Below are 24251 nucleotides of genomic sequence, written 5' to 3'. Positions count from 1 at the left end.
GCTGGTCCACCTGAAGAGGAGTGCATGTCTAGGACAGGGGTCACCCCTCCCCTAAATGGCTCAGCCTGCCAACCCGGAGTCCGTGGATGGCTGTGGAGCAGCAAACTATGCGTGTCACAACTGACATCCTGGGTCATAGCAAAACTTTCCTGCCACGAAGGCAACTGCGGTTCCTTAATGAGATCCATAAAGGGAACCGCAGAAAGGGAAGACTGTACTATATCCATGGACTTCAAAGGCAATGAAGGAGGAGAATAAGAAGGGGTCTTTGGAGATGGGCGATCACCTCCCAAGGAAGGATAGTTCCTGAGGGGTGGGATACCTCTGGCCAAGAATACCTGGGTCCACAAGATGAAACACATCATGTTCGGAAAGGCTTCTAGTGGACTTCACGGAGACTGAGGGAGAAACGGCCTGTCCACAGAAAAGGCAGACTCGGTGCCCATCTCATCTGACCGCACCGAGGACAACGGTGCCGAGAGAGACTGGACTACTGTTGTCTGCACCGAAGAAGTCATCTGTAACAAGGTCAGTGTCTGCACCGATACATGGATCGGTGCCGAAGTGGTTGTCGGTGCCGAAGCTGGAACCGACACAGGGATCGGTGCCGAAGTGGTTGTTGGTGCTGAAGCTGGAACCGGCAAAACTGGAGTCAACAATAAAGGCGTCCGTTCCGAGAAAGATCTCGGAGCGGATGCGGTCAAGGTCTGCGCCGACTGAACGGTCGGTGCCGATACAGTGGTAATGGTCTGAACCGAGGTGCCCCTCGGTGCCGATATATAGAAGGATGCAGGAGAAGACGGAGCTAAAATCACTAATGGAGCCGAAGGTCTAGCCACCAAAAGCACTGGTTCTTACAGAGAGCTCCGGAGCAGAAACTTCAGCCTTTTTAGGTTTTGGTTGGCGGGAGTCCCCAGCCTTAGTAGGAACATCCACTTTCGTATGGGCTCTAGGAGGGGTTGAGACCTCTGACCCAGAAATAGCCTCTAAAAAGAGAGATTTAAAAGTCCCTTCAGTAGCAGCTTGTTTTTCCTTTCCAACAATGTTCTATTAGAAAAATTCTCACAAATAGTACAGGGTGGTCCAACAGATAAATGGGAATCTCCCAAACAATAAACACACAAAGTGTGCATCAGAAGTAGGCAGTTTGTGTCCACAATCAGAACACCGCTTAAACCCCAGACTACCTTTTTTATCTGCCATGACAGCAAATTAATTAATAGAAAAATACCAACAATGGTACAAGAAAGTACCCAAAGGTATGAGAGAGAAAAGGGAAAAAGATTACCAACGATAGTAATGAGAGAATATCTCACAGTAAAAGTAGTAAGGAAAAAGCAGAAAAAATTATGAATGCTAGATGCAATAGAGTAAGAGACAATAAAATATGAACTTTTCTGACAGAAAAGTAATTTGTAAAGCAATTAAGCAACAATTGACTGTACTTAGCTCAAGAGAAGTAGCTTGACATGACCGGATGGCAACGGGGCAAACAAAATCTGGGGTAACAGGGAGAGGAGCATTGTGGGTAAGAGTTTAGCTCGACAGTTTGAAGCTGACGCGAGGTTGGAAAATGGCCGGCTCGGAACAGATACCCCATGTGTAAGGAATGAATGAGGATTAACAATATCAGATCAACTTTTTGTTTCCTTTTCAGATTCTAGGAAAGGTATGCCAGTGGCAAAAACAACCCTATCTAAATGGTTATCTGATTGCATAATTTTCACTTACTCAGCTGCAAATTTACCTTTACAACACAAAATTAAGGCTCATTCTACAGAGCTGTGTCCACATCTTCTGCATTTTCAGCTAGGCTACCTATAAAAAAAAGTTATGTACCTACCATAACGTTCCATGTTAGTTGCCTTCTTCTCACCTTCTTTCTTGCTGGATGGGTTCGGAGCCGATCCTCGGCTCCGACTCGGCCTTCTACTAAAGCTCGAGAGCTATTTACTGGCTCATGACCTCCCCATATCCCACAATGCTTGGCGCTAGATACCCAGATCTCGTTTGGCACAGCTAACACCATAGAAAATTTCAAGGACACCTGTCCAAACTACAAGGTTTACCTACAGTACTAAAACAGAGAAGGACGTAACCCAGATAAGACTCAGCCAGAGGAAGAAGGCCTCACAAAGGGACTCTTCTCGGTCTGTCCAGGCTAGGGAGATGGAGGGTGGGACGCAAGAAAAAAGGCAAGAAGAAGACAACTAACATGGAACGTTATGGTAGGTACATAACTTCTTAATGTTAAGTTGTCTATCTCGCCTTCATTCTTGCTGGATGGGACAGCATCCCTAGCACCTTAGTCCTGGGTGGCTCATCGGAACAGACTCTTGAGCACAGTGGAACCAAAATCAGCTCGACTCCTAGAGGCCATATCCAACTTATAATGCGAAATGAAAGTATGAGGAGTGGCCCATGTGGCTGTAGCACAAATAGATTCCATTGGTAGTCTTGCTTGAAAAGCTACCGAAGTAGCTAACGCTCTGGTGGAATGAGCTTTTGGTTTTGTAGGGAGTTCTTTATGTCTCAGTTGATAAATCAAAGTAATAATAGAGGCCAACCACCTGGATAAGGTCACTTTAGAAACTGGCAGGCCCTGTTTACCCTCAGCATAGGACAGGAAGAGTTGGTCCGATTTTCTTGTTTGCTTAGTCCTATCCAAATAAAAACGTAATTGCCTATGAACGTCCAATTGGTGTAACGTTTGTTCAGCTTTGTTCGAATAGTTAGGAAAAAAGACAGGTAGATCAATAGCCTGATTCAGGTTTGTTTCGGAAGGTATCTTGGGCAGAAAAGAAGGATTAGTCCTGAGTGAAACTCTATCCTTGTGAAAAACAAGATAAGGAGGGTGAATACAGAGGGCTTGAAGTTCCGAAACTCTCCTAGCTGAGGTGATGGCTACTAAAAAGAGAGTCTTCCAGGAGAGTAATATTAAGGAACAGGAGGCCGCAGGTTCAAAAGGAGGGAGAATCAAGGAAGCTAACATCAGGTTTAAATCCCACGGAGGCGGAGGATCTCTGACTAGGGGCCTAAGTAAAATAGTCCCTTTAAGAAAGGCCTTGCAAAGTTTGTGGGACATGATGCTGGTTTCTGACAGGCCAGCGTGTAAATTTGCGATAGCAGCCAATTGGACCCTAATGGTGGAAGACAAGGAACCAGCTCGAAAAAGTTCTGCTAAAAAATCTTGAACGTGATGGACAGGGGCTGTAAAGGGGTCTATACTTCTAGCCTCTGCCCAGAAAGAGAAACATTTCCACTTACTAGCATAAGTCTTCCTGGTAGTAGATTTGTGCAAAGAAAGGATGATTTCACGCACCGGCTGAGAAATATGTGGAAGCCTGGCTAAGGTTGGAAGTGGAGCAACCAAGCTGTGAGGTTGAGAGACTGAAGGGATTGGTGCAGCCCGCCCGACTGATGGACCAAGAGGTCTGGCACTGGGTCCAGATTCCAAGGCTGCTCCAGCAGGTGACGATGCAGGAATGGGAACCAAATTTGTCGAGGCCAGTAAGGTGCAATGAGGATCATCCTGGATCCCAACGCGGTTGCCTTCTGAATTAGTTTGGGAATTAGGGGAAAAGGTGGGAATGCATACAGAAGACCCCGGGGCCAATCGTGAACCAGAGCGTCTCTGGGGGAGTGGCCGGGGAGGGGGAAGAGAGTGAAGAAATCGTCGAAGTTGCTGTTGAGAGGAGTTGCAAAAAGGTCGCAGCAAGGTTGACCCCATCTGCGGAAGACTTTGTCCGCTACTGACTGATTGAGAGACCACTCGTGAGGCATGAGAATAGCTCTGCTTAGCCTGTCCGCTATGATGTTGGACTTCCCGGGGATGTGCGTTGCTATCAGAAACCGTTGAGAGGAGATTGCCCACTGCCAGAGTCTGAGTGCTTCTCGACATAAGGGATAGGACTTGGTTCCGCCCTGCTTGTTGATGTACCACACTACAGACATATTGTCTGTTTGAATTGCAATAGTCCCAGTGGGTAGAGAGTCCTGAAGAGCTTGCAACACTAAAAGCACCACTCTCATCTCCAAGACGTTTATGTGCAAGTGGTACTCTAGAGGTTGCCAAGTGCCCTGGACAGTCCTGCCCTGAAAATGCCCCCCCCCCCACCCGATCAGGGAGGCATCCGTGGTTACCGTGGCAACAGGAGGGGGAGGAAGAACAAACGGTCTGCCCTGAAGTACTAGAGGGGAGACCATCCACCAAGCCAGGTGGTCTTTGCATGATTGAGTGATTATTGTGTTGTGAGACATCGGAAGTTGTTGAAAGGACCATTGGGTAAAAAGCATCCACTGAATAATCCGCATGTGAAAACGAGCCAGGGGAAGTAATGTGATTGCTGCTGCCATGAGACCCAAAGTTTTCAGTACAAATCTGGCCTGAATCCTCTTGCACTGTAGTAAGACCTGCACATGTTGGCGAATGTCTGATACTCTGTCTAAAGGAAGTTTTGCAGACAGCTCTTTTGTATTTAATCTTGCGCCTATAAAGGTTATAGATTGACAAGGCGACAATGCAGACTTTTCGAAATTTATTGAGATACCTAGCTCGGAGCAAGTTTGGATGGTATAATCCCTGGCTCGCAGTAGCTGATGCCTGGTGGAAGCAGTAAGGAGCCAGTTGTCTAGATATGGAAACACCTGGAATCCTCGCCGTCTCAGGTGAGCTGTAACCACTGCCATGCATTTGGTGAACACCCTGGGGGCTGTGGTGAGACCAAAGGGCAGGGCTCTGAATTGATAGTGACTGGCTCCCAGCCGGAAGCGGAGAAACCTTCTGGAGCGTCTGTCCATTTTGATATGGTAGTACGCATCCTGAAGGTCTATGGAGCACATCCAACTGTCCTGACCCAAAAAGGGTAGAATGGACTGAAGCGTGACCATCCGGAACTTCGTTCTTTGAACAGATTTGTTTAACCTGCTGAGATCCAAAATGGGTCTCCAGTCCCCTGTCTTTTTTGGTACTAAAAAGAACTTGGAGTAAATCCCGGATCCTTGCTGGTCTGCTGGGACTGGCTGGATGGCCCTTTTTTTAGCAGTTTTGAAATTTCTAGCACTGCTTTGTTCCCTTAGATCGGGTGGAACATCTGGAAGGGACTTGGTTGTTTGTACAGGGGTGTGGACAAAGGGGATTTTGTAACCCTCGGATATGATGGACCGTACCCATTTGTCTTGTGTGAGGAGTTGCCAGGCTTCTGGGTACAGTGACAATCTTCCCCCGACTGCCTCCAAAGGTGGACAGTCGGGCAGCCCCTCAGGGGTGCTGAAAGGGTTTGTCAGAGAAAGACTCTCTGCTGCCCTGATTTTGCAGACTCCCTCTGCCCCTCGGGCGGCGTCTATTATTGTTCCCTCCTCTGCCCATGGAGGGAAACTCGCCACGTGTGTCAGGCACGACTCCCTGGGTTTTCCGAAACCACATTTTTCCACTCTTCTGACCTTTAGGGTATGGTCTAGAGGGGGTAGAAAAACGGACTCCCACAGCAGAGAGAGTCTTGCCTTCCTGCTCACACCTGGTAAGGGTATCCTTCACCTGTTGTCCAAACAGAGCGGAACCATCGAAGGGGGTATTAATAAAGGACGCCTTAAAGGGGTCAGCAAAGTTACATAACCACATCCAGGCATGTCTTCTCAAAGCCACGCCTGTACCTGCGGCCCTACTCGCCCCATCGGCTGCATAAGAAATGAGCCACATGGAGGAGTTGACGATAGAATTAAGGGTCGCTAGCTGGGAGTTAATCTTATCCTGAGTCCCCGCAGCTGCTGGATCCTGAAGGGTATCACCCAGTTCCTTGAGAAGATCCCTTTGAAGGCGGGTGAAATGGCACAGATAATTCAGCAACCACATGGAAAAAGTCGCTGAAGAAAACATCTGCTTCCCGTACCTGTCCATTGTCCTAGACTCTTTATTAGGTGGATGAACAGGCACCAAAGGGTCAGCCAACTCCTTCTTAGTGGCTGCTGCCACCACCATGGCATCAACAGGGACACCTTTTGTCAGAAATTGTTTGTCGGGTGGGGCTGTAATGAACTTAGTGGGCCTGCGGGGAGTTGGTTCCACTGTGTCCGGGGTTGACCACGCCCTTCGAGCCACCACTTCCATGAGCGGGTCGAAGGGTGGAGACACCCAGGAGGTGGAAGGGCGAGAACCAAACGCGTCCAGGTACACCGACTCATCCTCGGAAGTGTTGAGGGCAGTCCAGTTCCCCCTCTGCTTAAGGATCTCTAAGATGTCTGAAAAAGAGAAATCCTCAGAGGGGGATCTTGGGGACCCTTCCGAATCCTCCAAGTCGGTATCAGACGTGACTGACTCGGGGGAGTCAACATGTTTCCTCTTACATTTTCTCTTCTGAGGGGGCTCCTCTAAAAGATCAGGGGAGGCCTCGGAAGAGGAAGATACGCCCAATGGGGCGGCCTGGAGCGTCTGTTCTCCACACTTGGGATCAGGAGGGTGGCCAGAGACCGATGCAGGCACCATGGGGGGAGGAGCCGAAGGGGCCAATCGAGGAGCCAACTCAGGAGTCAGTACGCTCCTCATGACCTCGAAGTCGCCCCTGTCAGGCAGAGCAAAGGGTCCCCGCTCCCAAGAGACATGAACCCCTCCCGGCACCGAGAGGGACGGCTCTGAGGCCGATGTCAGGGCTGAGCTCACCTGCGCCAAAGCCCCGAGAGGGAGAAAGGGGTCGGACAAGGGTCCGATGCCACTCGCCCCCTAGGAGCCGACGAGGGAGTCCCCGCGCCCAGATCCCGCAAAGGAAGGAACCAATGAAGAGATTGGAACCGACGAAGGAGCCGAAAGGTGTGGTATCGGCTGCGACATTCCCAAGATTCGAGCCCCAACCAGCTCCGGCTCCGAACACAAAAGGGGAGTCGGAGGAGGAACTGCTGAAGACACCAGGACAGCCACAGTCTGTTGAGAAGGGCTGGTTAACATCTTGGCCAGGGCCTGTGATTTAAGTAGTCTACTGACCACCTTCTCCAAGTCATGGTCGGATAACCTGGAAGACCGAGAGGAGTGGGACCTATGGCTTCGTTCCGACTGAAGCAACGGTGACCTTGGAGCCGAGCGAACTGATTCTAGGGAAGGGGACCTAAAACGTTTTCGGCCCAATGACGGTTCCGATAGTAAAGTCATAGCCGATTGAGGTCTAGAGGTGTCGGCTCCAGCCGGAGCCGAAGAGGAGGCAAATGCTCCGCCCGGCGACGGCTCTGAACTGGGAGCCGACAGCTTGGCAGGCTTTGAGGATTTCCCCGACTGAGGCTTTGATGGGGATCCCTCTGGCTTGAGTAGGCCTCTCAAAATAAGCTTGTTCCCACTCTCCTGCAGGACTCTCGGGCTGAAGGCATGACAGACCGAGCAGGAGTCCTGCAGGTGTAGGGAACCCAAGCAATAAACGCAAGAAGTGTGACCGTCTGTCAGAGACATCTTCTGACAGCACGAGTCACACTTCTTGAAGCCTGAAACTTTGGTATCCTTGGACATACTGGCCCGGGGATACCAGAGAGAGAAAACTTACACTAGTACTTAAAACAAGGCACACAGACACACTCACACGCCCGCACTAGATAAGCTAACAATAATAAGCAGAAAAAAACTATCACTATCACCCACACTTAATAATAACAACAACCTCAATAAAAAATATACAAAAAACTAGTAGGCTAAACACCACTCCTATAGGTACAACAAGGGGGGGGGTTAGCCACTAATGGAGAAGAAACAAGGGGGGGGGTAAAACTCTCTAACAGAAAATGAGTTTCCTAAGTGGGACAAACTAGGGGATACACAGTATAACTATACTACAAAGTAAAGACAATCTATCTCTAAGAAAAAATACAGTTAAATATTAGCTGAAAATAGAAAAAAAGAATTAATACGACCTGAGCCAGTAAAAACGCTGAAGCGGCAAACGAGATCTGGGTATCTAGCGCCAAGCATTGTGGGATATGGGGAGGCCTTGAGCCAGTAAACAGCTCTCGAGCTTTAGTAGAAGGCCGAGTCGGAGCCGAGGATCGGCTCCGAACCCATCCAGCAAGAATGAAGGCAAGATAGGCAACTTAACATCAATATTTATGCAGCAGCCACTTGGTGAAAGCCTCATATTTTATCACTTATTACAAAGTCGATATGGCCTCCAGGGACAGGGCCTCCTTTGGTTCTACTGTCCTGAAAAACATACTCCCATGAGCCAACCAAGAAAGATGGTGCTTGGGAGGCTACCCATCTGTAAGAATGAACGGCGAGATAAAACAACTTCACATAAAGAAGTTATGTACTCACCATAACGTTTCATGTGAGTTGCTCATCTCGCCTTCATTCTTACTTCCCACCCTCCTACCCCCTCCAGGTTTACTTCTGGACCGAGATACTAGTTTTATCATGGTTGCTTTGTCTTCCTATGGTTTTTACCTAAAAAAGTGACAGACTGGCATATGGTATTATTAGAGGCAGCAAATAAAATCTGAGGTAACTCAAGCGGCATCACGGGATAGGGACTTGGCCTCGAGCTGTCTGAAGACCTTGAACTTTGTAGTTGGCCAACTTGAAGCTGAGGATCGGCTCCGAACCCATCTGTAAGAATGAAGGCGAGATGAACAACTCACATGTAACGTTATGGTAAGTACATAACTTCTTTTTGCCAATTTTTCAGGTCCATTTTAGTAGATGATGTGGGAGCCACATGCATGATTTACATTACACAGGATTCTAAATCCTAGGTACTCTTCTATGAAGGTCTGAGTGTGCTGTATACTGCATGAAACATTGAACATCAAACTCTTTATGTACTAGTTCTAAAAAGAAGCAGTATTTGGCGACTAAAAGAACTAGTTTATTTTTGGACTCCATAATCCCCCCCCCCGAAAAGAAACAGATATACACATACACGCACGCATTTTTTTATATAAGCCAGTCTCAGACTACGGCACCTACACAGAACATGCAAACTACAACTTATGGTAGTGTGTAAGACACAACCTCACTGATTTTTTTTTTTTTTTTACCAAATGAACTTCAAACAAATATGACTTATGCTGTATTTTGCAAGTTGCTATTTTCTATCTCTGGCATGTTTACTTGTACCTAAATATATTAAGTTTGATAATATAGTATCAGTGGGTACATGATAATGTATGTGTGCAACACCTAGAATTTCTACTGAACTGTTGGAACTCCTGCTCATCTTTTTATCATTACAATATTACTAACCATATCTTCAACTGACATTCACATAACCTGTGTATGAAAATAGTATTCTGTGATCAGTGAACAACCCTGGTAAAGAAACATAAAAAGGTTACATTATATTTTGCTGCATTTCAAATTAAGTTGCATTCAAGTAATAACAAAATCCAGGTATCATTCTACTAGGAAACACCTCAGCATTATGGCTAGGTTTGTATAATAAGGCTACTCATGATGCAAGTTTAATTTTTGCTTGAATGTGGCAAAAATCAAAATTCAGATATTTTTTTTGGTGGTGGTGTGGGGAGTTCCCCATGTAGGGAACTTTACTCCTATACCACCATTAATTAATGCATTCAAGCCTGAAGTCACTGACCCCCAGCATAAATGAATATCCTCCTTTCTCACAATTAGTACTGTTTATGCACTCAATGCTTATAGGTGGTGTAAGGAGACCTAGTCCTGAATCCTTCTGATGTTCACTTTAAACTCAATCATTGCAAGGAAATTGGTAAAATTCTACCAGATTTAAATTTTCCTCTGAGAACAGAGGCTGCTGGGAATGGCCATTGTGGTAATCTGCCTGCTGAACCAAATATCTAAATAAATAGTAGCTGTCAGACTATAAGGAGAAAATATACTGTTTATTTTGCAAATGGTCTAGCCTATTTAATGCTTTGTCAGTGCTATATAAAGTGACAATCAAGTGCATAGTATTTTCATCATGCATTTGAAAACTCTCAGTTGAATTTGTTTATTTTTGAAAGAGAAGCTAAATTCAACAATTTGGGCTCCATTTTTGTGTGTAATTTTTTGAGCAAACATCCCAAAGAATGCAGGTGCTTAAAGTAAGGAGTAGACGGGGACAAACAAAAGAAAAATATATATTAATTTGTCTACTTCTCACTAAGCATGGCGTCTGGAATACTACATATTTATTTATTTATTTTCTTTGTTTTAAAGGGGTAGTACACCGATCACAATAGACCATTTGTAGGAACAGCCAGGATGAAGAAATTCACAAAAAAATAAAAGGAGGCAGATAACCCCATAGACAATTGATACAATATGTAAATATGTTAACAGAGCAGAAAAACACGTCAATTAATTTTAGTAGTAAATAAGAGAAAGAAGCAGCAGCTGAGTAAAGAGGATCAAGGTAGCAGTGGTTTAGGTGAGGAGGGAGTTAGGTTGTGCCCAGGTGAAAAGCACTTGCAGTCAAACTTTTGATGGAGGTGTCTGCTGAATGTGGGGAAAAAGGATATTTCTTTTAGGTGAAAGGGAAGGTATTACCAGAGTTTGGGTGCAGGAGTGGAGAATAAATGGTCAGTACAGTGCAGTTTAGTTTGGGGTGTCTGTAGTGACAGAGTTAATTGGGAGATGCTGCAGAGGTTTTAGGGGATGGATTTATTATGGATTTGGGCTGCAAGAGGTAAGAAGGCACCTGGCTGAAGCAGTCTGAAAAGAACAAACCCTAGGAGTAGCTCAACTCTGTAGGAGATTGGTAGACATTGAACTTTGGAGCAGGTGATGCAGTGGTGTTCCTAGGTAGGGGAAGTGGAAATGAACTGGCAGACTTTGTTTTCAATGGACTACTAAGTGGATGAGTTTTTAGAGGCCAAGGCTATGATGGAGAGCCCATATTCAAGTTAAGCAAGGAGGACTCCTTTGCCTGCTATGGCTCCAGCTGGTCTGGAGATATTTTCCAGGACCATAATAAAAAAGAACTTAGCTTTTTCTTGGTGTTTTCAATGTGGTTTTGGAAGTTAAATGACTAGTCTAGCCATAAACTTAAGTATTTAAAGGGTGTGGCTGTTTTATTGGGGAACCACTGAGATATGCAATGTTGAGATTTTCAGAAGATTTTTTCAGCTTTTGTAAGGTTTCAAATATCATGCTTTTTGTTTTGAAAGGGTATAGTGGCGGCTTACAGTTGTTTAGCCAAGAATTAAAGGAGTAGAGGTCAGGCTGAAGCTGGGTTTGAAGAGTTGAATGCGAGGGACTAGGCTGAAGAATAACCATGTCATCTTTACAAAGATACGAGGTTTGGGAGATCAGACAGTAGTATGTTAATAAAGATTGAAGATGTAAACAGCAGTGAGGCAAGTATGAATCCCTGGCATACTCTTCTGGTACGGGGTGCTGAAGGTGATAGGGATGAACACATTACAACTCTAAAATACCCATTTGTTAAGAAATGTTGGAACCAGGTAACAGTGCTGGGGCTAAATCCAATTTCTTGGAGAGAGTGAAGGAGCAGGAAGTAATAAGGTCAATGAAGAGAGCTTTTAAAAGGTTTCCTTAATCTACATTGAGAAGGATTTCATCTGTAAGCGACCATAGTATTGTTACTGTGCTTGGGCCAGCCCAGAATCCCTGCTGTTTAAGAGTGTTATTCTTTTTTTGTGTTGCTTAGGATTAAACAACTGCTGTAGCATTTTAAATTGCATAACAACCAGTCTGATACTTGTCAAAAAAGACAGAATTTCATATCTACAACAATCTTGAATGAAACTGATATGTCTGATTGCACAACCCTTTTATGAGTTTTGTATTTATGATAATGCTCCAAGGGTAATTTTCCAAAGATCGTTGTCAGTTTAGTCACTAAAAACAAAGTCTGGGATTTATACATCACTTTTTACATGTACAGAAAAAGGAACAAGGGAACCAATAGAAAAAAGCCAATAAGCACAATTAACACACTAATTATTTCATTGTAAGATCATTACCGAGTCTGAAATCTAAAATAAACAATACCTCCTTCTGCAGAAACAAATCTGATATGTTATAGTACAGCTCTGAATCCTTAATAATGAGCATGACAAAACATTTTTAAATCTCCAGATCCAATGAATGCTTGTATCTTCTTATCCTCTAGAACCTTGCATTTCTGTGCAAACAGTTCTTTTGGCTTATTTTACTTGTTTTAATAACAGTTTTGTTTTAACCGCTCCAAGGTGACCCAAGTGTGTTTTAAATATGGAGCCAGTTTTCCCCTTCCCCACAGTTATGGCCCTAGAAGAGAGCTGACAGGCCTGGGAACATTTTTCTTTAAAAGCTTCTGGAACTCAACCCTTTAACTTTTAATGACTCTTGTCTGCGAACCAATGGACTTGCAATATATGTGTATCACTGTAAACTACTCTGTAAAGTCCTAACATGGAGCCTTTGTATTACTATTTCTTGCTTCTCTCTTTGCTCGGTTTTGTGTTTGCCTCATGAATAAATTAACTGCATACACTACTTTTACTTTATGCCCTGTTGGTTGGGGTCATGGCTGAAAAGAGACTTTGGCCAGCTCACTTACCCAGGTAACTAACAAACATAAAACTATCCACAGTAACTTACGTGGAAGGAGAAACTATTTGTGGAAATATCTCTATCTGACCATCTTGAATCACTGGTGGCAGACTTGGACAGCAAACAAAGATACCTATATTTATCCTTATGTAAATGCACCTGAAGCACCCCCTCCCAAAATTGAATCAGTCCTTCACATGCCCTCCCTCAGGTATATCCTCCACTCAAACTAAGTTTACAGATATTTCTGTATGCCAATTTCTCCTTTTACGTAGATATTTACATAACTTCTCCAGTTTACACAACTTTTTTCTTAACAATCATTGCAAAGCTATTAACCTCGAGTAGATGTATGCCACTGAATCAACAACTCTTTCATCAACTGCCAATCAATCGAAAAAGAAATGAAACAATTTTCACTGAACCTTGGCAGTAACCCTTTTTGCAGGGAGGCAAGCCCCACCGCCTTTGCACTACCCATGTGGGGGAACACAACCCAACCCCCAAACTTAAATATACCTACTCTGAGGTCATACAACAGCAGATAAGACAGTGATTCAGGTTGTAGTCTGCAATAGGTCCCCAACCATGTCCCAAGACTCTCACTCTACGTTCCTAAGTACCCTGGAAACTATTAGGGTCTAACCCAACACTCTCATACTAATTGACTTCAACTACCCCTCCATCAACTGGGAAAACTACTCAGGCACCAATACACTGGCGCAACACTTCCTGGAATTCATCAATTCCAATGCCCTGGACCAGTTCATTCTTATCCCCACGAGAGGAAGCAACATCCCTGACCTGGTTATTACTAACATGGGCAAACGTTGCTCTACACCAACAGTTAATTCCTCCCTGGTTAGATCCGACCACAGACTAATCACCATGGAAATCCACATCTCACCCACACCCCCCGCAAAGGTAACTCCCATGAAAAACTTCTCCAAAGCTGACTTTGGGTTCCTAAAAACAGAGGTAGCTAACTTCACAGCACCCATGTCAATGGAAAATAGATGCATGACTGCCGAATCATACACCAATGCAAACACGTACATAAATGCATGGAACTAGCCATACCCAACAGAACCAAGACGCTCTCCAACAGAACCAAGACGCTCTCTTCCAAAAAAAGAAAGCCAATCTGGTGGTCCCCTGCCATTAATAAATTCTACAACAGAAAGAAGAAACTGTTGCAGAAAAAAGGTGAAGTCCCTAGACTGGAAAAACTCTGATATTAGCCTCAACAAAAAGTTGAGATCCCTCATCCAAACCTCTAAAGCTAGCTATAAAGGCAGAATTTTGGCAGACACGAAAAACAACCACATTGCTTTCTATGGTTATATCAAGAATCTCCACGGCAATACTCAGGTTTGCTCTGAGTTACTTCACAAGGGTACCTCCTACACTGAGCCAACAGATACTGCCAACATACTGACCGACAGATTCAGTACCAACTATACCCCCCCCCAAAGAACCAATCACAATACCGGAGGAATGCCAGAGACCAAGCATTACTGCAGCACAGGTTAAAGCTGCATTGTCCAAGGCCAAGAATACAGCTTCCATGGCATCCGACAAAATTCCTGGATGTGTTCTACATGAACTACAAAATGAACTTGCACCACATCTGTGTGCCCTGTTCAATTACAGACTCATCTCAGGGTTTGTCCCTACTGAATGGCACACTGCTACAGTCATCCCTCTCCATAAAGGGGGAGCGACTACAGACCCTGGGAATTATCGCCTCATTAGCCTGGAAAGTCTGATATGTAAGGCTATGGAGTGAATGATCATGGACCTAATTAACACAGATATAAGGAATGTCTAAACTCTAGATCCCAAGCAATTTGGTTTTGTGAAAGGTAGATCATGCCTGCTCAACCTGGTTTACTTCTTTGAGTCAATCACCAGAGCTGTGGATGAGGGTAAGGCAGTTCATACAGCCTACCTCAATTTGGCCAAGGACTTTGATACCATTCTTCACTCAAGAATTATTGATAAACTCACCAAGCTAGGCTTCAACCCCTATATCACTAGGTGGGTTGCAAATTGGCTCACAGATAGAACCCACAGTGTGCAAGTAGCAGACTCCAAGTCAGACTGCCAACCAGACACGAGTGAAGTCCCACAGGTATCGGTCCTGGGTCCTCTCCTGTTTGGCATCTAATTCTCAGAAGTCCAGGTCAACACGGAGGGACTCTGGCTGATCAAGTGTGCAGACGACTTCAAGCTGGGAGCCATTATTAACTCCCCAAGTGATGTATGCATCCTACAGAAAGGCCTCACTGAGACCAATGACTGGTGTCAAAACTATGGCCTTAAGCTTAACGCCAAAAAATGCGTCATCATCCCCTTTGGGAAAAACTCATTTCCCACTAATTACCACATCGATGGGAGCCCATTGAACACTGAAGGCATTACAAGAGATCTGGGGACACAGGTAGACAGCAACCTCACCTTCGACCACCACATTGCCACTGTGGTCATGAAAGTCCTTCTATGTGGCACATCTCATTACCAAGGGTTTTGCATCCAGGAAGAAAGAGGTCTTCATCTCTCTCTACTCTTCCCTCATTAGGCCAATCATTGAGTATAATGCCCCATTTGGCATGTACCTCACTAGACACATAAAACAGCTGGAAAGGCCACAAAAGTACCCAGCGAAGAGGATCCTAGGCCTTAACCACATGTCCTACACGGACAGACTAAAAAAAACTCCAGCTATTCTCTGTCTCATATCGTCTACTAAGAGGCAATCTCTGCTTGACTTACAAAGCCAATGGCTAATCCAGCTATGTTAGAAATGCTACATCTAAAGAAATTCCAATCCCAACACACCACACACTCTATAGACCTCAACCTCATTATCACAATCAACAGAACATGCTGGAGGGACAGGTTCATAACCCAGAGAGTGCCCATGCTCTGGAATAGACTTCCCATACATGTCAAGCAGAGCACCTCACTGGCCCACTTCAAGAAAAATCTAGATGAGTGGATGGGAAATAGAAAGTTCTCCCCAGGGATCACTCCACTGGCTCTACTTGATAGAGGCACTGGGAACTAACGTTGGGCTGCACAATGCCAGGGCACTTCTATGGGTTAGGTTTGTAAAGGCTCCAGGGCCATTAGCCTAGTACACACCTATGAACCTATGAAAAAAGAAAGCTCCACTGTTGCTGAAAGTTATTACATCTACTTTTTTTGATTGCTCAGCACTTAATGAAACTGCTGTTAATCACAAGATAGGCACCCCTCTTAAACTTTCTAGTCATATTGCTGTTAATCGCATGATAGGCACCCCTCTTAAGCTTTCTAGGCTTACTAAACTGTTGGCAGAAGTCAAAGTTATCAAAATTGTGACAGGCACCCAGGGATGAGAAAAAAAAGCAATTAAGTAAAACTATTTGGGAAAATCCTGTCTACAAATGGCTTTACTAATGTATTTTGACAGGGATGAAGACATTATCCTTAAGGTAAGTTGTAAAACAAACAATAGACTTGGGAAGGCGTACAATAAAGCTCGCAGACAGTTGAATTCTCTTCCTTTAATGTCACAACCAAAGCACAAAAACAAAGCTCTGCATTAACGTTCTGAATTTCATTTTTGTTTGTAAAACTTCATCAGATGTGGGCTGAAAAAAAACAAGTATTTACACCAATGCCAATTAAGACATAACCTATTACAATGCATTTTAATACAAATAATTGATGTTTACCCAAAACCTTTAATAATTCCATAAAATATACTTTCTATGACAAAAAACGTTTGACAAAATTCCTCTACTTAAAAAAGCATTCAATATGTTATTCAATATTAAAATACAATTAAAATAATAAATATGTTGGAATATAAAACATATGCTATTGTGCAATATAAGCTATTCCATATAAAGGAAAGAAAAATCATTCTATTGATTTGTTGCACCATCTTGTGGTCACCTATGAAATCACACTATAAAAATATGAACATTTTAATAAATAAATAAAATGCATTTTCTTTTAAATTCAATAATGATGGTTTGCTCTTATTGAAATAAAAGATAAATGAGCAATGGATTAAGACCTTAAATAATGTTTTGAACCATTTTAAAAGTTGTTTTCTTTTGGCTTTTTCCCGGTTAGGGGTCGCCACAGCGGAACTCTGGTCCGCTAATGATTGGCAGTAGATTTTTTTATGGGTGCCGAGGTGCCTGCTTGACGCCCAACCTTCAAAGAAGGCATGCCCATTCACGCATGTCTTTCAGAGGCCGCTCGACCATGGGGAGGACATGCAGACTCCACATAGAAGGCGCTCCAGCCGAGAATCGAATGGAAGAACCTCTTGCTATGAGGCAACAATGCTACCGCTGCACCACCACGGCTTCCTTGAACCATTTTAAAAGGATTATGTTAAAACATTTTAAAAAATACAGAGAACAAATGCATAAAACCACATTTCTTTTGAAAAAGTATAATTCAAGGATCCAGGTTGTTTGCTAAACTGTAACTTATAATTTTGCAGCTTTAAGCTTGAGAAGGGGGGCTATGGAAATACAATCATTCAACCCTGGCCACTTATTAGCCTGTAAAGTTACCTGCCACCAGAGCTCTCTATACTCAATTTTTTCCTCCCATAAGCCTCCCCTTCTATACATTTTCATCCTTTCCAATACAAAGAACAAAAAGTGGGCATCTTCAGTCATGTTTATGTTTGTATACAGGGTTAGTTTCTTTATTATTTTGTATGTCGTATACATGCTTATAAATTCTTCTTCTTAATTTATGCTCTGTCTTTCCTACATAGAATGCTTGGCAAGCTTGACATTTTGCCAAGTAAACTAAACCACTATTGTCACAATTGTTAAATTATTTCCCTTCTATTACCATATTCCTATTTTTTAAGTGAATAGTTTCTTTATTAGCAATGTAGGCACACTGTGAACAATGTCCACATTTAAAAGTTCCATTTCTTCTTTTATTATTTGAAGAGTCAGAGATGCAATTCTTTTCTAGCAAATTTTTCAGGGTATAAGACTTTTTGTACACTACTTTCAACCTTTCCTTAGTTATTCTATCTAAGTCTGTAATGGCAATGAATCTATTCCATTCCTTGTCAATAATCTCCCTAATTATACTGGAACAAGCATTGTATTCTATTACTAAGGCCCTACTAAAATTCTCTTCTACTTTACCTTGTCCTGTACTTTCTTCCGTACAGCCTAAAATAGGTTTAAATTTTGTTAATCTTCCTTCTAGGACCTCTTTCTCTATTTGTTTAACTAAACTATCTAGGTAGTTCCTTGTCCTAAACATCTGATTCAAAATTTTCATTTCTTCTATAAAATCATTATTATTAGATGTCATTCTGGAAGATCTTATGTATTGTCCCCCAACCAGATTTCCTTTTTGATGCAAAGGGTGAGCACTGTTAAAATGTAAATAAGAATTTGAATAAGTGCTTTTCCTGTACACCTTAGAGTTGAACTTACTCTCTCTCTTGTAAATCTCTACATCCAAGTACAGCACCTTTTCATATTTCACATTTTGTGTGAATTTCAAGAAATTTGTGGTATTATTTAAAAAGTTAATGAAGTCAGGAATCTCTTCATTGGGTGCCACCCACAAAATACAAATGTCATCCAAGAATCTTTTATACAGGAGCCATTTTTGGCTACGTATAGAATTTAATACCTGCTTTTCCTCCCATTTTGCTAAAACTAAATTTCCATATGTTGGTGCACAGGCTGCACCCATGGCTACACCTTTTATTTGGTGAAAATATTCCTCCTTAAAATAAATAAAATTGTATTTCAAGACTAAATCTACTAGTTGTAAAATAACTGTACATTCATTATGGGTTAAAATGTTGTCTTCAAATATTGTTTCTTCTAGCAGTGCTAGTCCTTCTTCATGGGGAATACTAGAAAATAAGTCAATTATATCAATGGTAAGGAAATTCACATCTTCTTTGTATAGGTCTTGTTTTATACATCTAAAGCAATCCCAAGAATCTCTTAAATTATTTTTTTCTCATTAACCATGACATTTTAAGTTTTGAATCAACATATTTAGCTAGAGGTAGGGTTTTAGATCCTTCAGCTGACACAATAGGCCTTAAAGGTGGATCTACCCCATTCTTATGAATTTTGGGTATCCCAAATACAGTTGCTATCCTTGGTTTTTCCACCTTTAAGTACCTGTATGCTTTTTGGTCAATTAAACCCTCCACCAGTAGTCCCTCCAGTGCCATATAGGTTCATAGGTTAGTACTAAGCTAACTGCCCTCGCGAGCCATTGTATGCCTAGCCAATTATCCCTTGTGAGACTCAAACCCTGGACCTTGTGTTTCTAAGACAAACACCTTAACCATTAGGCCACCCTCCCAACCTATATCAATTCTCCGATAACATATTTATTATTTTAACTGTATTTTAAATTACATGTTGAATGCTTTTTTAAGTAGAGGAATTTTGTCAAAAGGTTTTTGTCATAGAAAGTATATTTTATGGAATTATTAAAGGTTTTAGGTAAACATCAATTATTTGTATTAAAATGCTTTGTGATAGGTTCTGTCTTAATTGGGATTGGTATAAATACTTAATTATGTTTTTTTCAGCTCACATCTGATGAAGTTTTACAAACTAAAACGTAATTCAGAACGTTAATGCAGAGCTTTGTTTTTGTGCTTTGGTTGTGACATTAAAGGAAAAAAATTAGACTGTCTGCGAGCTTTATTGTACGCCTTCCCAGGTCTATTGTTTGTTTTACAAGTAATCTTTGTGGACCTAGTGCATTTGTCTTTGGATCCTTAAGGTAAGCCCAATAATGGCAACAGTGTGTTAAATGATCTTTTTTTGTTAAAAAAGATGTTTAATACAGAATTTATGATTCATTATAAGTGAATGAACCAGAAATCAAAGCAAAGTGACTAATGGTTTCAGATAGGGAGGAAAATGACATGGGAGCAAACTAACTTTTGTGATAGCGAATGCATGTTTCACCAAATGTCACTACTAACACAGATGAGAGAAGAGTCTTGGCTTACCCAGGTATGAGTAAACTATGGAAGATCTGCCCAGAAGTGATGCAGCTATGCTTGAGAGCCCAGCAAATGCTATGATTTATTGCTATATTGAACCTCACCTGAACAGTTATGATGAAGTCAGGACTCAGGCAGGGCAACCTCTGTTCAGTTAAAGGGAAGTTCAGCTGGTAGTGATGAATCTGTGCGAGATATCCAGGGGCAGGATTCAGTCCTTTCCCCAAGTATTCTTCCTCCACAGACTTCTGGTGTACATTGAAATTTGTGTGCACTGAACTACCTAGTTATTAAAAGTTTTCAATGAATCAGGCAGCAAGAGAGAAAAATACTGCTATGGTGATGTAGAAGAACATACTAAATGACACTAAATCCTCCCTGCCCCATTCATCTCTCTAAAGGCAATGCCCTAATAACCACTGAATTAATTAAACATTATTCTTGGTCCTCAACATTCTAAAAAGTCAAAAAGTTTCTGTGGAGCAGATGATCATAAAAGGTCAATCTCCAGGAGTAAGGTAGCAGACGTCTGGGAGAAAACAAGCTAAGTAATGTTAACAACATCAGAATAGTACATAAGATTAGTACATACCTCATACTGTTTATATGCTTCCAATAAAAGGGCACCAGGGGCCATTGAAGCAATCTTAAAAACCTCCTCACAAGCAGCTATGAATAAAGGAATACAAACATAATCAGGTTAGTGGCACAATTGTAGCGAAGAACAACACACAGTACTTAGAAAGAATACTATTAAGAAACTTGTTAGCAGGATACAACATAACCCAGAGTTCAGTTATCATAAATTTAATACATGCAAAAAATACATCCAGAATTCAGTTACCATAACTTTTTAAATACAAGCCAAAAGTACATCCAAATGTCTCTTGGAGCAGAAAAAGGACAACTCAGTAGAAGTATAACACCTTCTTCAGCAGACAGGCAACTGGCATAAGCACACAGAATGGTGGTAACTCAAACATTCAGTATCCTTTCTGCCAGTTTCTAATAAATGCCCACCTATGGCAAATTCATGCTGTTGTATTGTGTTCCCAAACTCTGGATCAGCAAGGTTTAACAGATGATATGGGGCACACTAGGGCAGACAAGTACAAATCTATTCAGTCGCATACCGTCTGCTCAGAGGTGATCTGTGCCTGACATACAAGGCCATGTCCAACCCGGAATTAATGGACATGCTCCACCTCAAAAAATCCAAATCCACCAGAGCCATGAGAGCAAGAGACTTAAACCTCAACACGGATATAAATAGGACGTGCTGGAGGGACAGATTCATCACCCAGAGACTCCCTACACTATGGAACAGAATCCCAGTCCATGTGAGGCAGAGCCCCTCACTGACTCTGTTCAAGAGAAATCTTGACGAGTGGATGGGAGATCGTAGGTTTACCCCAGGAATCATCTCTGTATCACTGCTGGACAGAGGCACAGCAAACTAATGGGTATAGTATTCTCATCCTAAGGGGTGGTGAAAGCCACACACACTCTGGCTAGGCTTATAAATGCCCTAGGGCAGATAGCCTAGTATGAACCTATGAACCTATGAACATTTTGTACTGTAGGACTAGTGACCAAGTTGTATGATGACAGATAAGGCAACAAGTCACAAAATACATTCCCTAGCTCTACACTACAACACAATATGTATCTCACAAAGACTGCCCCTCAAAGTATTCCACCTACCTGACCTGTATGCATTCCACGAGATTTGATTTTATTACTTTTTAAACATTTTGCTATAAGATAGTGTACCTGCTGGAAAAATAAGTGTAAAATATGGAAATATTTTTTTCTATAAATATATGGGATATAATATTAACTTTGTAGACAGAACAACTTCCATAGTAAGAGCTCCCTGGCATCATGTTTTTGTCTTGCAGTTATTTATACTAGTTTGCTAAGAAATAGGAAATTGACTTGTGTCCCTTTCTGCGCTTCAAAAAACAGCTGAATTTTATATACACAAACATTAACCATTTTATAGAAATCTTCTTCTTTTTCTTTCGGCTAATGTTAAGTACTTACTATATAACATTATGGAGGTTAATGTTTGGTAAACTAGAGGACTTATGCCACAAGTATCAAGACCACCTAGCAGTTAAAATGTTCCGGTTTGCCTGGAATCCCTCCCCCCTTTCTTATCTCTCATTCTTTTTTTTTTCTACTAGCACAGGGATTAAGGAATAACGAAAAAGACAAGAGGGAAGAGAAAAGCACTACAGAGGAGCCACTCTGCAGGTGGAAGTTAGAATATTATCAAACATGGAACAGTTTCTCACAGATCTATTATTATGTCAGATACATAACTTTTGTATTTAATAAATGGAGATCAGCCTTCAGTAGCCTTTAAGACAACGTCTTCAGCTAATCCTCCTGGGTGGCTACCAGCCCAAGGACGAACTTTAGCTAGAAACAATGGCCACCTGATAATGCCTGACACAGATGTTCAGAAAAGTCAAAGTTGCAGCTGAAGAAATGTCAACAACACTGGCATTACAGAAAAAGGTAGCAGAAGCAGATAGGTGTCTAGTGAAATAAGCTCTGAAAGTTGCAGGTAGATGCTTTCCATATTTACTGTGACAGAATTCAACATAATTTGTCACATGTCTGGAGAAAGTTAAGGTTAGAAACTTTCTTACCATATTGAGATCTAGGAAAGGATACAACCAGTCAGTCATTCTTGGAAAAAAAAAACAATTTTGTCCATACAAAATCTAAGCCCTCTGTGAACAGCCATGAAATAAGAAGGTACTTAGATTACAATACTCAGGAAAAAAAAATAAAAGGGAGATTTACTGACCGACTGATTCAAACTTTATACTGTTACAAAGATAACAAATGTATGAGACAGTTAAATGTTCGAAAGGAGAGCTGGAAAAACAAGACTATGCTCTTCCCAAATGAGTCCTCTGCCGTACACTCCCAGTCTAGTGGATGAACAACTGGACTCAAAGGAGAAGTCTTATATATGTCTGATTTACAGATTGTGATATCTAGTTTGGGAGCCTGTGACCAAACTAAACAATCCCTTTGTGGGCTAAACCGTGGTCAAGATTCTGTGGAATACAAGCAACTGCGTCCAGGTGCTCCGATGTGAATTTAGCAGCATTCTTTAAGATGTCTACCACAGGTGGGACCACCCAGGAGGATGGTGGAATAAAATGCAAAGCCAACTGCAATCTCCTCTGGGGAGATGGGATTGGGTCAGAAGGCCAACTCCCTTCTGCTTAATCATTTCTAAATACTATCCAAATCTGGGGTCTTCTGGGGGAGGAAGCAAATTGATTCCTTATTATCAGTTGAGATCCTCTGTTGATACTGTATGTTGAATTTTTGCTACAGGCTTGGAAGCCTGGAATCGGAAGATACTACACCAGAGGACTGCTTGGTAAGGGGACAGATAATGGCTGGGCCTACCTTGTAGGAACTTTTGGAGAGGAATGCCTTTAATGGACTTGAACAACAGACATTTCCACAGGTGGTAGTAGTAACAGAGCTGGTATAAGCATTAGTGTACACTGAAGGGCCTAAAATTGGCATAGCAAACACTGGAACAAACAACGCCAATAGAAATGGCCCTGACAATCACTGTTGATATAACATGATAAACAAAACTATTGCATCATAAACATTGCGTCAGAAGGTGCAAGCAGGGATGCAATCGGCACCAAACTCAGCAACTACAGTAACTAAATTAAAACTAATGCCAAAAATGGAGCCACAGCTTCAGGTAAATTGGTGCCAAACAGCTGATAGCTCTGTGAGGAAAACCAAGACCTTTAAACATCCCAAGTCACAGGGGATGCGAGAAGCCGGTTTTGATCTCTTACCTAGTAGTTTAATAATCTCCTCAGCCAGCCCTATCATAATCTAAGCCAAAAAAACTGGGAAGTGAAGGTGGTGTTGCAAGTATGGCCACAAATCATCAAGGAGCTTTCGGACTAGTATATGTGTGAGATTCAATGACAGCTCTTAATTTGCAGATGAAGGCAAATTAGGCGCTGTCATGGAATCTCACACTGATACACGTTCTCTAGGAGGGGCTGACACAGACAAACAACTGATGTTAGAGCCAGGGACTAAAATTAAATGCCAAGAAATGCATAATAGCATCCTTTGTGAAGTCATCCATTCCTAGTAACTATCATATGGACAACGCACCCCTTAGATTTGACCCAGTAGTCAGACGGACTTAGGGACACACACAGATTGTAATCTAGCCTTTGACCATCATGTACCTATGTCATTCTATGTTGTGCAACTTATAAACAAAGATATGGCATCTAAGTCCAAGGAAGTAACTGTTCCACTGTATTTGGCATTCATCAGACCTATCACTGAGTACAATGCCCCCTTTGGTATGTACCTAACCAGGCATATCCAAAAGCTGGAACTCCACAAAGGTTGCTCACTAAAAGTATACAGGGCACAAGTAAAATCTCCTATGCAGACCACCTCAAGGCACTATCCCCGTATTCTGTCTCCTACAGTCTTTTGAGGGGGGGGGGGGAATCTATGACTGGCATAAAGGGCATTGTCAGACCCCACTCTGATGGACCTCCTGCATATCCACAAAACAAACAACACCAGAATTACCCATTCTAAAGACAAACCTTGCCTGTGATATAAATGGACCTGTTGGAGAGAGAGGTATGTACTCCAGAGACTACCCAGTCTATGGAACAGGCTCCCCATCCATAGGTTCATAGGTAGGTA

The 24251-nt window shown here is 42.4% G+C and overlaps 1 protein-coding gene across 1 annotated transcript in view; it reads right to left on the bottom strand.

The window, feature by feature from the left end:
- VPS16 (VPS16 core subunit of CORVET and HOPS complexes) overlaps positions 1-24251 on the bottom strand; it is a 1917946-nt gene that overhangs the window by 902128 nt on the left and 991567 nt on the right. Inside the window, exon 11 of the mRNA XM_044060689.1 lies at positions 20107-20183. Within this exon, the coding sequence (XP_043916624.1) occupies positions 20107-20183 (77 nt within the window). The remainder of the gene's footprint in view (positions 1-20106; positions 20184-24251) is intronic.

Source organism: Protopterus annectens, chromosome 2.part0 (assembly GCF_019279795.1).
Source record: "Protopterus annectens isolate FY-2018-M chromosome 2.part0, PAN1.0, whole genome shotgun sequence".
Lineage (NCBI taxonomy): Eukaryota > Metazoa > Chordata > Ceratodontiformes > Protopteridae > Protopterus > Protopterus annectens.
The sequence above is the reverse complement of the archived record's forward strand: the minus strand, read 5'-3'. Positions and strand labels throughout refer to the sequence as shown.